Source organism: Cydia fagiglandana, chromosome 17 (assembly GCF_963556715.1).
Source record: "Cydia fagiglandana chromosome 17, ilCydFagi1.1, whole genome shotgun sequence".
NCBI lineage: Eukaryota > Metazoa > Arthropoda > Insecta > Lepidoptera > Tortricidae > Cydia > Cydia fagiglandana.
The window spans coordinates 1,470,362-1,488,384 of NC_085948.1; the positions used below are offsets into that span (position 1 = coordinate 1,470,362).

An 18,023-nucleotide genomic window follows, 5' to 3' on the forward strand; every position below is an offset into this window, starting at 1 on the left:
TCAAAGTTACTAACAAAGCATAATTTAGTATATATATTGGAAAGTGAGTGTCCATCGTGTCGCTTACTCAGAAATCTAGGCACTAAATTGAAGAAGAAGATAAGAAGCCAAGCATACCCCGACTATAAATCCATGTGATCTATGTCAGCCTGTCATATACATAGTTTTCTTTTAAATTCATTGTTTGCAGCTGTTAGAGGCTACTCCTATTTTTGGACTAACGGTTAAACGTGAAGTTTCGCTAAAAGGTCCATCCGTAGATGGTGTTATCGACATAGATATTTTCTTTAAAAATTGTTATGTTAAAGCTTTCGAATTCTTTTTCGCCAAAGACAAGACAAAAGCATGAACTGCAGCAATAAGAAATCATCCACAAGTCATATACCAAATGCCTGGAACCAAAATTATCTCTCACAGTAGAGTTATAAAGTAATTTTCCTCTCGCGAACTTCCTCGTGAGATTTAGACAATTTTTTAAATGTTCTGCAATCAAAATAGCCGTACGCTTCACAAAACAAACGTGGTAATACAACATCCCCCGCCCCGTATGACTAATCTTACCAAACTATCCCCTGCGCGCCAGCGCCGTGCCGCACTAGCTCCGTGTAACGCGTGGGTATCTTGAACACCACGTCACCGAGCGAGACCGCGTAATACTGAACCATGGCTATAACTATTTGTTATACTCGAGCACGATCAACTATAAAGAAAAAGGGTATTGTCAATGTGGAGATGACAGGCATATGACATTTTTGGTTGGGAAGAGCGTCATAAAGCAAGAACTCTCGTATTTGTGTACGTACGTCGCTCAGACATAGTCAGAAAGCAAGAGCTTCGCTCCTTCTGCGGTACCTGCCTTCTGTAAGTGGGGTATCTGTACAAACTCAAGAGTTAGGAGCGACGAAAGAGAAGGCAGTCGGTCTTACCTGATACACTTCTCCACATTGACCTTATATTAAACTCTTTACCGGTAGATCTGACCCGCTGCTGTTTTTTCATTTTACAAGAAGGTTTAGGCTTATAGTCCCCACGATAGCCTGATGTGTGTTGAGTACACGCCTTTTAAACTTTGCAGGTTTACTTATGATCTTTTCCTTTACCAAAAAACACTTAAAATATCAAATGAGGTTTCGTATTAGGTACCTACCTAGACTCATTATGCTGACCTAACAGATACAGATCTCATGTGTGAGTACGTCATAAATGGTCTCGCTATTGAACACAGTGGTCCCATTGTCAGTGTCCTAGTTTTTATTGCTATTGGTTATTGATTGAAAAACCTAATAGTTGTTATATGTTCGTTGGGTTTTGTAAATTTAAGTGCAAGACTTTATTTAACGTAGTGTTTAATTCCTAAGGTATTTTCCCCGCAGCATTGTGTTGTTGCCCATTGGCTCATTTAAGTCTTATAGCTACTAAACGTAAGTACGTATCACATGTTATTAGAGTGGATCAAAAAACGATGTTATGGATTGGAAACCTGGTCCCTGGCGTATGTTTGCTGTTAGAATATCAAACAAACTTTAATTTCTGGCAATGCTTAAAGGTCATATGCAAATGTATACAAATAGTTGACTTTAGCTCTGTCTATTTAAGTGGAGGGTTCAATTTAAGTTAGAATTGCAGAATATGTACGTATGCGAGAATTATCTAGACAAATAATTTGAAATCTATTACATACAATGTTAGTAAGCATATCTAATGTTCACGCAGCCCAACCCAAGACTCCACGGTTGGGTTAATATTTCAACATGTATTATGAGTTGGAGTACGGCTTGTCTGGGCTCGGTGACATATTAAATAGATTTAGGCCGCTGTTTGTTTAACATTACCACGATAGATAGTATTTATTGTGCCGTAAAGTATCGTCAACATTTAAAATTTGTGTTTATATTGTAAATAGATTTATTTATTGGTCCAGGCCCTAAATGTCATTCAGCTATGGTTGTCATATAGATATAAGAATAAAGTAACGAATGTTTTAATGGCACACTAAAATTAAAAGCCGATTCATCTAGATAAAAGCTTGTACAAAGCGGTGCTGAAATGCAAATACTGCGTGCAAGCGCAAACCACAATTCAGTTACTAGACAAAATATATGTACATGACTTTGCAATGAATAAATGAAATGAATGAAAATGCAATTTACAGTGGAGGCACGAAATCTTATTCTTTTAAAAACTCTTTCGCAATTTTTGTGAGTGTTTCGTACTTCATATTCATTATTTGGTCTGTCAACACAACCATACTGGTGCAAGCTTAAAAAACAAAAACAAAGTTTAAATAGCTAGAAAATAAAATGTCACAAGCACTTGAAACGTGAATGTAATTGAGTTTTAGTATAAATAGTGTCATGTTTAGTTACTTGGATTTAAAGAAAGAGCAACCAATAAGTTTATGGATGGAAATCGTTAGGTAAATGACAAAGGCAATCTGTTGTAAATGTGTTAAATGAATATAATTTACAATAATTACAACATCAATCACATTGCAATTTAAATTTGTGTATACGGCATGAAATGGAAATGAAGTTACCAGCAAGTTAGGCTATTTGGAATCATGAGAGTTAACTTTGTCATTAATGTACAAAAGAGTGGATGACCGCGACTGCCGCCATGCTGTGGTCACTGGTCAGCGCGGCGGGACTCAAAATGTCTGCCGCCACAAAATTAGGGGCTTATTTTAACTCCCGGTCTATAATGGCAGAATTTATTCGATTTATTCACTGATACTATGAATTTATTAACCATTATTACATTAAGGACATGTGTCTAACTAACAAATATAGAATGTCGGTAAGCTCTATAAGTAAAAGTGATTTTACAATTTCATTTTGCTTTCCTGTTTATCTTACTGTTAGTTTCAAATTAAATATGTCTCCCTCCCCAAGGTAATCTAATTTCGCATGAAGCTATTCTTAAACTGCATCACTGTTGCCGTGATCTTCCCTAGGTACTATAAGTAGGTAGGTACTATAATTGAACTTTAATCTGTGTCTGGTCTCAAACGTCTCGTCGAAACTTGCCAGACGCCGTCGCGACAGTTCTACTAACATTGGCATCTTCAAAACAAAGCCAGATGAGTTAAGTTTAAAGATGCTGTAGAAACTTATCTAAGTTAGGTAAGTATCTATGCTTAGATACTCACCTGAGTCATACATATTTGTATAAATGCTCGTTCGAGTATTTCCAGTAGATATCGCAAAGTTAAGAGAATCGAATGCTATTTTTTACGCTGCACCATTACAAGCGGGATAATTTTGTTCAGAAGTACTTGTACTTACGTACAGTGGTACTTGAGACTCAAATAAGAAAAGCGTGACATATACGTTCTCAGGTGGTTTGACTTTGATTTTATAGGTCACATCAGAAGATCTTTTTCTAAAATGCGTTGGATCCACCTACTTATGTTAATAATTTGCCCTCATCTCTTTGGATAATTTATAATATATCGAAGTAAAACTTTCAGAAAACTACCAATTACATATTAATTTTGTACATGAAAGCATACGCTTTGAGATGCTCATTTATTCGCTCCAACAGAGGTGAAGTATCTCTTCAAAGAAAAAGTTACAATATAGCTTGTAGGCGTATGAGGAATGTGAACCAATTAATTAATTGGCAATATTGGAAATGGTTTTTTGTCTCTCTTGACTTTGTGTCATGATTGGGAAGGAAATAATGTGATTTACGAAAGTTGACGGGAATAAACTTATATTTAATCTATAGTCTCTTGTAACCCTCTTGGCCTTATCGCTTTTTTGCGAAAGAATTTTAATTTGAGGATTGTGTTGGATTTAGTCCAGTTGTACAGTCGTTACAGGAAAAAAACATATTCTTGCGAATATGGATAACAACTTGAATGCATCTACTAACAGACGATGAATGTTTTTGAACTTTTATCCTTTCTATCATTTTTAGGACTAGAAGGTAGAAAAGAGTCGGAAACGAACGCTAAAAATGACCAGAATCACAGGCAAATAATATGAGAGATAACGCGATGCCTTGAGCCGAAAGGTTTGAAGTTTTGGTAGCGCTTGAGGATTGTGAAATCGGTGAACCTCATGTCGCCGACCTCGACGGTGTTGAAGTTGGGGAGTTCCACAAGGCACAACTCTAGGTTCAAGACCTTTTAGATCCGTGACTTTAAACTGGAGTACAGTCACCTGCAATAATATGTTACTCTTCGAAGGCCGCAAAAATATGTGACACGCTCTTATGGCTCTACAATTAAGATCGAGTCAGATATTTTTGCGGCCTTCGTTGTGTAACATATTATTGCAGGTGACTGTACTAACCAAACAATGCCCTGCGCTCCTGTGCCTGAGGTTTGAGGTTCTGGTAGTGCTAGACGAGTGTGCGCTTCCTGTCGCCGTCCTCGACGATGTTGAAGTTAGGGAGTCCCGCAAAGCACAATTCCAGGTTCAAGACCCTTTAGATCCGTGACTTCAAACTGGAGTACTAACCAAACAATGTCCTGCGCTCCTGTGCCTGAGGTTTGAGGTTCTGGTAGTACTTGACGAGTGTGCGCCTCATGTCGCCGACCTCTAAGATGTTGAAGTGGAGTCCCTCAAGGCACAACTCTAGGTCCAAGAATTTTCGGAGTCCCACAGGGAGCTACTCTAGGTCCATGACTGTTTAAACACTAAACTACTTACCAGACAATACCCTGCGCTCCTGAGCCGATAGGTTTGAGGTTCTGGTATCGCTTGAGGATGGTGAACCTCGTGTCGCCGACCTCGACGGTGTAGAAGTGGGGGTGTCGCGCCGGGGCCGACATGACGGTTGGCCCGTTCGCCGTCCTACCGGGCATCGACCACCGAGACTGCAACAAATTGAAAACGTGTTGTAGTGCGTATACATTTTGAACGTAACAACCTCACTCTTGTTCACTATAAATAGCTAATTCGTAACAGCAATCGTCTTCTTCGTAATGCATTCACTATTTAAGAAATAATTAACGACTTAAGAAATAATACTCACATGAAAAGTTAAGGAGAAAACACCAAGAAGGAGCAGTAAAAACCTTTGGACTAACCAAATCCGCGCAACACTTAACGTTGAGGTTTCCGAAGTGGTTTACGCTGCCTTAGTTTATTAAGGCGCGAGAAGGACAAATCTATATACTGTCGTCGTTATTCCCTGAACTTTTATTTATAATATCAATAGTAAGAGGCTTAAATTAATAGGTATATAGGCTGTGCCAAGTAGTTGGCATTGGTATACTTACTTTACAGAAGTGTAGTTATACAACGTGTGTCCATATACTGGCAACTATTATTGTCGGTCGGCGGCTATCACAGGCTCAGTCTTGGGCGAGGGAAGACTTCAGAGATGATTACGTCTGTGGACAAACAAAACATATATTTAATTAAGCTTAAAAAGCAATAACTCGCACAACTTATGCATTGTGTCAGAGATATAAACACACTAACTCACTTAAATAATAAATAAATAAATAATAAATAAATAAATATTATAGGACATTCTTACACAGATTACTAAGTCCCACAGTAAGGTCAAGAAGGCTTGTGTTGTGGGTACTCAGACAACGATATATATAATATACAAATACTTAAATACATAGAAAACACCCATGACTCAGGAACAAATATATAACAAATATAACTTAATATTGGTAAAAAACTTATGCAAAGCCCCTTATCCAAAGAGGAAGAGACGGTGAAACACTTAATGTGTGAATGTCACGCCCTCGCCAGACAAACAATGAAGGACTTTGGAGCAGGATATCTGGAACCGAAGGACTTTAAAACGCTACCCATGAGCTCCATCATCCGACACATGGATATGGTGGGAAAAGCTCTTGAGTAGCTGACGGATCTTCTCTATGGGGTAACTGCACAAAAGATTGCTATGGGTCCGAAGTGTATCCGCACGGGCCCCCGAAAACAATAAGTTAAGATAAGATATGCAAAGCCCCTACTGCATATATTGTGTACAGTTTTACAGTTTACAAAAATGCATATAGGTATAATAAATGAAATTTTGCCACTGGCAATTATTTATGATTAATCGTAATGAAAATAAAATTATAAATACTTATAAGAGGGGCTTCAACTATATTTTGACCTATATCTCATTATCATTAAACATTGCCCCTCTTAGTTTTCACGGTAAGGTGCTAATTTTAATGTAAAATTCTCCTTAGGATTACGGAAATCCGCCCCCTCATTTTAAAGCAGCCGCCCTAACGCATTTTAATAATTAACTTTTACTAGCGCAGCGGAATAACTACAAAATCCACCTTAGCAGCCAGATTGCCACTTAGAAATGGAAATGAGTTACGAGTTTACAAGCTTACATCGGAACCGAAACGTCGTAAGTTATTATTAAAGTCGTATAGAGATATGACATTTTAATGGAATTACATTATTCTGGGTTATGGGCGGATTGACGAGTGCGGCAGATGATAAGCGCAAAGCGAGCGATAATCTGATACATTTAAAAGAGTTTAAAACTGTAAAGTTTATAGGTTTATAGGTGGAGGTGAGGTACTGGAGGTGAGATTTTTGTATTATCCTATGCAAATTGGTCGATGGTTATGGATTTGACGGTCCCTCGTCAGAGAAGGTTCATTTTATAAAGAGTATAGTTATTCTTCATACTAAGGAACATGCGCGGGCGAGCATGAAAAACAAGTGACGATATACTGTAGAGGAGTACCGCTAGCCTAGGGTTCCCATACGTCAGGATTTTCCCTGACATGTCAGGAAGTTTGGTCCTTTGTCAGAATTACGGGGGACTTGGCGAGTGCCAGGGTTTTTTGACTCAACTAATCACTAGAAGCTAGCTAAATTTGGAGTTGGAGGGTAGGGAAGGTAATGCTTTAGCAGCAGCAAATATGGCGGCAATATGAGGGGGCTAGAGGCCAAAATCGATGTTGATGACCGGCTTTTTGAAGTTTGCGGCAGATGGCTGTCAGTCGGCAGTAATGTCGAGTTAACACTGATATGGTCTGAATCCGAACGGTACCTTACATACATACAATGTAAACGTATTCTAAGGTCTGTTTATATCCGAACACGGTATATTAATTTATGCGAAGCCGGTATAAGCCGAGACGTGCCGACGGCGCGCCGCGCGACATTATGCGATAAACTTTAAACCTGCGGTACAGGGTTTACAAAATACAACGTCACTCGTATACACGGTGTAAATGAGTAAACCAAATAATTTTAACAGCGTATTCCTGATCATATTTAGAGACAAAAATGTCCTAACAACTTTTTCAAAATTCGCCTAGTTTCAGAGATAATGTTAATTAAAAAAAAACAAGTTTTTATTGTTACACAGTGTAAAAGGCCTTTTTGAGGGTGATGTTGCTGCTATGGGACGTAGTCTAAATATCCTTATTGATAGATGTCAAAAAGTGACAAGTAACACTTTGCAAAAAGTAGGTTTTACGAAAAAAAATTGTAAAAATTAATTTTAAGTGACAAGTTTACCAATAATATTTATTTTTTATGTACATACAAAAAATTGAAAAAACAGAACAAAAAAAAATTTTTTTTTTGGCGAAATTGACCTAAATTCATATAATTTTTTTTCCTTCTTTTGACCTCAGAAATGCGTGGTTAAAATTATTCGGTTTCCTCATGTTACATCGTGTATACTTTTGTCCTGTTAAAATATGATAATGTTTTTATTTTTATTTTAAATTCAAATGTTAATGCAAGGTATTCTCAAGTATAAATACCAACACATGATTATGAAGTTCAGTGTCAATTTAACGTAATTCGTAATAATCTACCTTTCAGCTAAACTGTACAATGAACTATTAACTCGATGTGTTTGTGTTTTTCCATTGAGAAGTTCCGTTGGCTACCTTCCGACTGCATCAGATCAGTTCCATATTACTGTATTCTCATCGGAATTAAGGTTGTACCTATTCCAAATTTCATCTGACAGATACTAGGAAGTGGTTCATATCTAAGTTCTTACATCATTTGAAGCGAACAAATGTGACGTTCCACGGAAAAAGGAACCTTATGGCGGCCGGCGCTTACGTCGGATAGCGCCGCAATAATATTGGAGCGGCGTTAATAATAGCGTAAGCGCCAACCGCCATAAGGTACCTATACCCGTGGGACGTCACAAATATACGCAATGAAGTTAAATAAAAAAATGTAATAAAATCGATAGGTAGGTTTGTTTAAACTTTATAAGTTCCGCGGCTACAGTACATCAAATAAAGCTTGAAAGTTAGCTTGACAAATAGCGTAAGTTTCCATTTGAAATTGGAACCGGTTGAAACCAAAATAGCTAACGTTTGGGCCAATGCAAATAGTCGTGGTTTGGGGCAGCCGGCCTAGCCAAGGTGACAATCGCTATCGCTTCGACAACGAAAAGTTTTATGTCTCTCTATCACTCTTCCATATTAGTGCGACAGTGACAGTTGCGTTTCGATCGCTACGGAGCGTAAGCGATCGGCATCTTGGCTACGCGGCCTGGTCGTTATTCCGTGACAGAGTTAAAATTTTACCTTTTGCCCTTGAATAAAACGTGTAAAAATTCAATATGGAAACTAAAATTTTGCGTTAGCCCATAACGAACTTTCCGTACCTATTCTAAAAATAACCAGCCAGCACAGATTTTAACCGTCTCCACGCCCTCTTGCATCCGAAGTGCTTTTTTCTCAAAAGGCAAAGGTCTCGCCTCTTGGCCGGCACTCGGCCACCGGCGGGGCGAAATTAGCCGCGTCCCACATTCCACACTTGAACCTTTGACGACACTTTTACACATATTTTTATGACGGCGTCAATGTTTTATAATTATTTTTATGTACCAATTCCTTATTTCATTACTGATTGACGTATGTGTTCAGTTTTAAATAAAGTACTTAAGCAGCAGAAAGGGCTGGGTCGGGGGCCACAGGTATCCAACTCACGATCTTATTCTTTAAGATCATATTAACATCTTGCCCGCCGCCTTTTGTTGCTGACTGTACCATTTTTTTTTCTTTATTTGTCTAATGTATTTCATGGTGTTATTTTATTGATAATGTGATAGTATCATTATCAAATAAGCTTCAAATGAATTAGACTGTAGCATAAGACGCTTATATACAGGATGTGTCTGACCATGGGGCTTTAAATCCAGGGTTCGATTCTACTCGCTAAACTGAGCTACTTTTATTATGGCACCAACCCCGAAATCCCGAAAAAATTTTTCACCGTTTCATACATTTTGGTTGATCAGATGTCGACGTTTTCTATGGAAAAGCCAAAAAAAAAAATCCCCGATTTTAGGGTTGGTCCCATAGGAAAAGTAGCTCAGTTTAGCGAGTAAAATCAAGCCCTGGATTTAAAGCCCTATGGTCAGACACAGACTGTATACTTAACCATTTGATAAGAATCGTACAAAACGAGGAGTCTGTTAATGGTGATCTATGACAGGGCCAGGGACTTGACCTTGTCAGGAGGAATTCTATTAAACGAACGACGTTATCGGAAAGTGACAATTTGGAACGAAGAAATATTTGCCAATTTCGTTAACTTGGAAATTGGCGTTGTTTTGAACGGAAAATGAATTATTTTTCGTAAAATCGAATAGAGTCAATAGAGTACTCGTAATGCCCAGAGGGATGATTGAAATTTATGAACTTGTTCGGAAGAATTATCTGGCGATGGCGGCCCGATTTTGACAATGCTTATAGGATCTCACACAGATACGATACTGATCTGTCAGTGTCAAAAGTGACGTTTTTGGTTGAAGAAATGTCACTTTTGACACTGACAGATCATTATCGTATCGGTGTGACTGTGACATATTATAAGGAGACTTCCGTGCTACTTGTAATGGCTCCTCTACACGATGGGCCAACGCCGGCCTCTCCAAGGGACGCAGCCATGCGGTAGAGTGAGATAGCAATATCACCTGCGTCCTCTAACGCATAAATGCGTCCCTTGGAGTGGCCGGCGTTGGCCCATCGTGTAGAGGAGCCATAAAGTCCAGCTATCGCTTTACAAGAGCTAATAAAATCAGCGTACACTGTCTACTACTAACCGTACAATTTTAGTCGTCGTATTTAGCTCCTATTACCTTGACACTGGCGAAATGGTCCCACTGAATTAATGATAATGTTCGGAACGGGCCATAAATTCTGACGTGCAACTAAAATGGGTCATTTTAGTGTAATTAAATCTCTGCTATTCTACGAGCTCGTAGCACGTAACAAGTGCCTACGCCGTCGTAGCCCAATTAACCCTCCCTAGATGATGTCGCTTAATATAATTTTATAAATAAATTGTATTCATTAAATAAATCGAAACTAATAATTATAACCATTCACTCCAACAATTTTATTTCCTCCAGCCACCAAGGAGCATTTAATTAGACAAGACGGCTCGCCGCAATAGAACGCGAATGGAAGAACGAATGGGACGAATGAGCGGAACGGGCGCGTTTACTTTGATTCGTTCGGTCCCGCGGGCCCGTTTCGCTCATCGGCGGTAATGGGGAGAGTGATGCAATGTTAGGGTTGCTAGTTTATATTTCTAGTTCTTATTCTTAGACGTCATTCTGTTTTTTTTTTTTTTTTAATTTATTCCCAGCAAACATTTTTGGTCGATATTCCGAAAAAGGCACCTATTTTAGGTCGCACAATTTAGGAGACCAAAATGAGGCACGTCGAATCGACGTCGTGGGCACGTCGAGTCGACATAAATGGGGAAAAAACGCACGTGCCGGCGACGTATTTATTGACGGTAAATTAGTGATTACAACCATTAGGTCAACACTAGGTCATGTTTCCGACGTGGATTCGACGTCGCCACGACGTGCCGCGTAGTGAAAATGTACTAATTTGGTATTCTTTACCACCTTTAGACGTGATGGCGACATATTTTTATCCATATAATTACTCTGCGAGACAATATTTAGATGAGACGCGATGAAGAGAAAAAGAGACACAAACATTACGCTTATATATTCTTTTCACTCAGAAACAAAATGTCTAACAAGAAAACAACTTTAAGTTGTGCAATGATAATGGCGGCCACTAAGTCATGTAAAATAATTTAGGCCGATTACGCTGATGAAGAACGATGAAATCTAGTGCACAGAAATTTTTTTCGTGCAGTATGTTAGGTTTACATACAAAACTATCGATGGGCTTTTGAAATATTTAAGTTTTCAACATTTTATAACATCAAAATGCATATATTTGCTTGTAATTGAGTGTTGTAATTGAATATTTGTGTGTGTGAGTGTATTGACTTGATCAAAATTATTGTTTTATTTTGAATATTAGCACAATGAAGTACCGTGCGATGGCACCATTCAAGATATAACAACTTAAATTATGCAATTTCATATTTAGCATCTCGTTATAATGAAAGAAAATGGCGGCACAACCTTATGGTATTGATAGTACTTTACAAGTGATTTTAACTATATGGTCGCAATTTGGTATCTATTTTAAGTAACATTTACCTAAAATCAGTAGCTAAATCGACATAAAATCGACGACCTAAAGGTCTCCGTATAAGAAATAATTACGTCGCAAATACACCTAAAATGTCTTATTAGTACATTTGACCTATTGGTCAGACTTTGCAGTTAATATTACCTAATATTTCGACAGATTTTCAACCATTAAGTCCCTGACTTCATGGTCCCCGTATAAGAAATAATAACGTCGTATATACACCTAAAATGCCTTATTGGTACATTTGACCTATTGGTCAGGGTTCGAAGTTAATATTACCTAATATTTCGACAGATTTTCAACCATTAAGTTCCTGACTTCATGGTCTCCGTATAAGAAATAATTACGTCGCATATACACCTAAAAGGCCTTATTAGTATATTTGACCTATTGGTCAGGGTACGAAGTTAATTTTACCTAGTAATACGACTTATTTTCAACCATTAAGTCCGTGACTTCATAGTCCCCGTATAAGAAATAATTACGTCGTATATACACCTAAAATGCCTTATTGGTACATTTGACCTATTGGTCAGGGTTCGAAGTTAATATTACCTAATATTTCGACAGATTTTCAACCATTAAGTCCCTGACTTCATGGTCTCCGTATAAGAAATAATTACGTCGCATATACACCTAAAAGGCCTTATTAGTATATTTGACCTATTGGTCAGGGTACGAAGTTAATTTTACCTAGTAATACGACTTATTTTCAACCATTAAGTCCGTGACTTCATAGTCCCCGTATAAGTAATAATTACGTCGCAAATACACCTAAAATACCTTATTAGTAGATTTGACCTATTGGTCAGGGTTTAAGGTTAATTTTACCTAATATTTTGCCTTATTTTCAACCCCTAAGTCCCTGACTTCATGGTGTATTTATGAAGTGAAATTTACGTTTTATTATCCCTATATTTTGACTTGGAAGTAAAAGTGTACAATACGTAAAATAATTGGTGACTTAGGACGTCATTTTCACTTAAATTGGTAAAATCATCTTCGAGCCTAGGAAAAAATACAATGTTTGCTGGGTTATTTAATAGGACCTTTATACATTTGTACATATCGGCCCTATAAAGCCGCTTCTTATATATTCAGAAATAAGTATACATAAGTGGACATTTAAAATAAGTCATTCTGTTTGATTTTTGTATTGTTATAATATGAAGGAAATAGAAATTAACCCGAGTAGGGACCTATACGGCTACCACCAGTTTTGACATTGACACATTCGCTCACGTCTACGTAACTTACTTTCTATGCATCTCGCTCGTACTAGCATATTAGTGCAAGCGAGATGTACCGAAAGTAAATTACGTAGACGTGAGCGTTATGTCAACGTCAAAACTGGTGGTAGAGGTTCTATTTAACATACACTGTAAGGTCAAAGGTCTGAAAATTATCCATGAGATGTAAATATGCAATGTATTAATTATTCATTCATTAAATTAAGGGACTAGTATGAATAAGTATGAATCAATAACGTTAGTGGAAATATACCATTTAAAATAGGTCGTTTTTGTCTACGTGACAGCGTGATAAAACGGTGTCCGTTACTTTCAATCCCGCAGTGTTAGAAGTGACGCTTATTTTATTACGTGGATAGAGCCATTCATAATACGCGTAAATACATAATAAATTGAGTTGGGCGTGACATGTTGCTAGGCAGAGTGATGGAAGGAGGACTAAAATGTTAACGGAATGGTGGCCATTTGCTTGCTTGCTTTTAACTTGCAAAAATGGCGGTAATCTTAACCCCATTTATTAGAAAAGCACTTCCTCTAAGCACTTCGCTAAGTAACGAGCGTAAGTCATTTACAGAGCCCCAGTTCTACTGTCGAAATTATAAAATAGTTGATATTTGCCACATCAAATTATTCACGGAGCATTAATATAGTTTGAAATATGAGTGCTTATTAATATTAGATCAAAATATGAATTATTAATATTAGATCAAAATATGAATTTGCGTTGACCCTACGCATGCAGCCTCTTCGTTAGCGACGCCGGTCCACAGAGACGCTCCATTGATTGCCACTCTCTGAATGAATGGGAGCAAAACCGACGAAGCGAATGCAAAAGGCAAGGTGAAACCGTACTGGTGGCAACGGTACCAGGAAATACGGGATAAATGCTTCGTTATGTTGAGTTTGTGACTTGTAAAACTTGTTTGCGTAGGACGTCCACCCACAAGATGGACGGACGACCTTGTTAAGGCCGCTGGAAGACGCTGGATGCGGGTCGCTTCCAACCGGTACGAATGGAGGTCCAAGGGGGAGGCCTATGTTCAGCAGTGGACGTCTTATGGCTGAGATGATGATGATGAAAACTTGTTTACGGTAAAAAAATGGAATATGGCCCTGAAACTTAAGAACATGGACCAAAAGTTTTGCCAAAATTTTTCCCGGAATTAACGCTCAATGTAAATTTAGCCTTTTTAAAAACGTGGAAGCGTTAAGAACGACAAATTAAACGCCACGGCCTCGGTGACAGATTTAAAAATACATACATAATACATCAGACAACAACGCTAGGCACAATACACTGAGGACTGTCGCTCTATCCATGTACGTGTATATTGCTTTATACTTACACCACCATGCATAACATCAGTAACAGACATTATAGAAAAAGCATTCAACTATTTTCCGTATTCTCGGGCAGTAAATTCTAAATTCCAACTAGTATTCCAATGGCTGTTATATATGTGTCGGGCAACAGCATGGAATCGCATGCATTTCATGTGTCAGATTGAGTGACTAACCAGATATGCATTTGAAATTTAGTAAGAGCTTGGCGCGGAGTCGTGTCGCGTTTTCCATATAGATTGCGCTTTAAAGTCTACCTGTGAACTTATATTGATTCGTTGTAGGTACGTGTAGGAAGACCGAGACGCACGCTAAAGAGAAAGCCAGCGTAGTGGCGTATCAAGATCTCAAAACAATGGCGTAGAATAGAGGAAAACTTAATCGCGATTACTCCACCAAAAAGAGCCAGGCTTGATACGAGTATTATGATAATCAGTGTTGCCAGGGCTCTAGAGTCCTAAGTTACGTTACGTTTCCCTAAAAGTCACGTTTTTGCTGCTTAAGTCACATTTTTATATTATTGTATTGTATAGCTGGTCAAGCAAATCTTGTCAGTACAAAAAGGCGCGAAATTCAAATTTTCTATGAGACGATATCCCTTTTGCGCCTAGATTTTTCAAATTTGCCGCCGTTTTCTACTGACAAGATCTGCTTGACCAACTTTAAATCGATTTTGTTCGAAAAAATTCAGAAAATAATATATTTCACAAAAAACCTACTAACTTTATATGATTTTTCTTTTTGAAACACATTTTCATACTTAATTCTATTTTTGATCGATTTCATGAATTTTAAGGCGTATCCAGACTAGTTAATTTTTCGCCAATGTGATTAAATTGCCCGATCGAATCAGGACGTGCGGACGCAAACGCCAATTTGGCTCGCCGGTCTTTCTGCCTGGCTATTTCGCTCTGGCTCGCTCGAATTAAACCGCCGATTATGACCGATATTACCGATAAAATGGAGTGCGGGCGCAAGAATGCCAATTTGTGACGCCAGTATTTTCGTTTTGGGGCATTTTATCAATTTAGGGGGCACTAATATCACCATAAATCTATTGATATTTTTCTTCCTGAAAATAATCAATTTTACCAGCAAAATTTGATTACTTTGCCTCACATGTGGATAAAATGCAACTTTCTTATCAGTTTTCAATCACGAGAGCCTTTAAGCGGTATCCAGGCGGGATGACCAAATCGACTGATTTGATCAGAAATAAAATTGGCGTCAATCTCCGATTTAAGGCGTATTTAGATTAGTCAATTTTTCGCCAATCTGATTAAATTGCCCGATCGAATCAGAGGCCGCCAGAGGCGTATAGATAACTACTAGGTATACTATCAAACTAAATAACACCGTCATATCAAGGTAACAAGTCTCATATTGACACGACTATTATAATAAACATGATGGTGGATGTAAAGCCCCCTCCAGACTATGCGCGTGAATCGCGGGCGAAGCCGCGAACGCGAGTGTGGAGTCGATTTCGCTGTCCGCGAAAATCGACGCCACACTCGCGTTCGCGGCTTCGCGCCGCGATTTGCGCACTAGTGTGGAGGAGGCTTAACGTCAAAGTGCCAGTGGAAGTGTCAACTTGGGTGCGTTCACTACGTTCCTAAATAATACGAATTGCAGAATTAAACTTGTCCAAAATTCGACTAGAAATTAAAAAGTCACAAAAATTGCCTCATGATCGAAAGTCACGCACGTGTCACACGAGAAGGCGAAAAGTCACGAAAAATGTGACTTTTGTGACCATCTGGCAACACTGATGATAATGGTGATGGTAGCTATTACATAATCAGATAAATAATAAATAAATAAATAAATATTATAGAACATTTTACACAAATTGACTAAGCCCCACGGTAAGCTCAAGAAGGCTTGTGTTGTGGGTACTCAGACAACGATATATATATAATATATAAATACTTAAATACATAGAAAACAACCATGACTCAGGAACAAATATCTGTATCATCATACAAATAAATGCCCTTACCAGGATTCGAACCCGGGACCATCGGCTTCATAGGCAGGTTCACTACCCACTAGGCCAGACCGGTCGTCAAAAGAAATCAGATGCTACTGCTCTTTTTTATATGTCTTCTCATATTTATTTTAATTATGGATAATTTCACGTAGATAGTATTTAATCACCTTCAAAAACATCCTGGCCACATTAACGATCAATGAAAACAAAATCGCAAAAATGGTTTCAATCACTGAGAGTATTATGAAGATGCCTGTGCTTAGCTGCGAAAAAAGAAACTAAGATGTATGTATGTGAATTGGCCCATCCGTGTAAGGGTCACTATAATATATAACCCGTATAATTTATGAACTTAAAAGTTAGTAGGTATATAAAAGGAGGTCTAATAAATAAGAACTTAATCTGTTTTGCCAAATATTGGATTTTTATCAAATTTTGGCTCAGAGAGTGTCAAACTAAACACGCCGGACATTCTCTGGGAACCTATAAATTGACAGTTATTTTACTGTCCTCGTGCATTTTGCATTCATTTCCCGGGAGCCACTGCAGAACTGAAAGTTGGTACAAGTTGGACGACGGGCGAGCAGGATGACTTACAACTTCGGTTATTAAAAATGCTTAGCCTCGGGAGGGGGTGATGTGCTGAAGTAAAAATGTGTTTGAATTTGTTGCCTTAGAAATGGTTTCAAAATGTCTCTTATTTGTTGTGCAACTCGTATGAGCGAAGTTTGTCAAATCGGATGTTAAGATCGGGACCATGCATAATGCATAATTCGCCAGTCGATGAGCATGAGTTTTATGCTCCAGTCTTCTCGGCTAAGCTGATTTTCCACACTCACACTGCTAGTTTATCTGATATCGCTAAAGCGAGCGAAAACTTAATAGTATTCTAGTTAATCGATTTTATATTGCAATTGGTTCAAAATGCTTGCTTGCATCATGAAAAATGTATATTCGCAAACTCGTATCCCAATTGTCAGACTACTGTCAGCTAAACAAAATGGCGTTAACCAGCGTTGCGGATTGCGGCCGCGTTGCATTCTGCATTCATTTCCCTGGACGAGAGCCTGACGGCTCCCTTGGCCGTACATTATAAATTTTCTTTTTTTTTATCATATTTTATTTGGGAAGTTTCATTTTAATCTTGTTACGGCGTGTAAGAGGCTGAATTTTTAATTTAATTATACATAGATAGAGGCCTTCGACTGGCCTCATTTTTTACTATTTCTTAAAGAGTTAATATTTATTCTGGCGCCTAATACTCTCTGCCGAGAGAGACAGAAATAGGAATTATGTAATTAGCAGTAAGACAGCAGAAAGAGTGCAGGAAATGATGGATCTATTAAGTATTATGCTTAATTTATTCGATTTCGATTCGATATCCTTTTAATTTATTCGATTTACTAGTAGACCTTAACGTAACCCCATATAAACGCCAGTGTCCTCTATCTGAATACCACTGTAACCATTCTACGTGTAGAATACGTAGCGGAGCAGTGAATAAAACATCGCAGGCATCGCAGCGCACTTGACACGGTTGCGGCCACTCGGCCCGTAATCTAATTAAATTCCTACTTCAATACTGCAGATGTAGGCGTAAATATACTTCCCTAGTACCTTTACATGATAATAGTACATTACTGCAGAGGCCGGGAAAGATGGGCTTGCCGGCTGTAGATGGCTGAGCGTAACGATGTGAGCCTGGGAAGCCCTTTCACGCCAAAGCATGTATGGTGCTTTTCTCAAACATGTAATGAAATAAAGAAAAAGTACAGTCATATTAAATGTAATATTTTGTTAGTGTATTTTGGCTGTGTTGTTGATACCACTCTTTTAGTGCTGTCACACACTAGCTAAAATTAAGAAGGAATCTGAATTTATATGGGTGGGAAACCATCCATCAATGAATTATAAAAAAAAAATTAAAATTATAAATATTTTCTAGATGGTCTCTGGTTATAAATATATCTATAAGGACACTATTCATAAC

At 38.1% G+C, this 18,023-nt stretch overlaps 1 protein-coding gene across 4 annotated transcripts in view; it reads right to left on the bottom strand.

Annotated features, from left to right (window-relative positions):
* Positions 1–18,023, bottom strand: part of LOC134672790 (stress-activated protein kinase JNK) — a 211,597-nt gene that overhangs the window by 23,097 nt on the left and 170,477 nt on the right. For 2 of the 4 annotated variants that reach the window (XM_063530748.1, XM_063530745.1), the window contains 2 exons: positions 5,231–5,344; positions 4,659–4,825 (listed from right to left, as the gene is read on the bottom strand). In XM_063530748.1, the coding sequence (XP_063386818.1) occupies positions 4,659–4,813 (155 nt within the window). In that variant the 5' untranslated portion in view covers positions 4,814–4,825; positions 5,231–5,344. Of the gene's footprint in view, positions 1–561; positions 701–4,298; positions 4,400–4,658; positions 4,826–5,230; positions 5,345–18,023 lie in introns of those variants that run through there. The other 2 variants (XM_063530746.1, XM_063530747.1) reach the window with 2 other exon arrangements.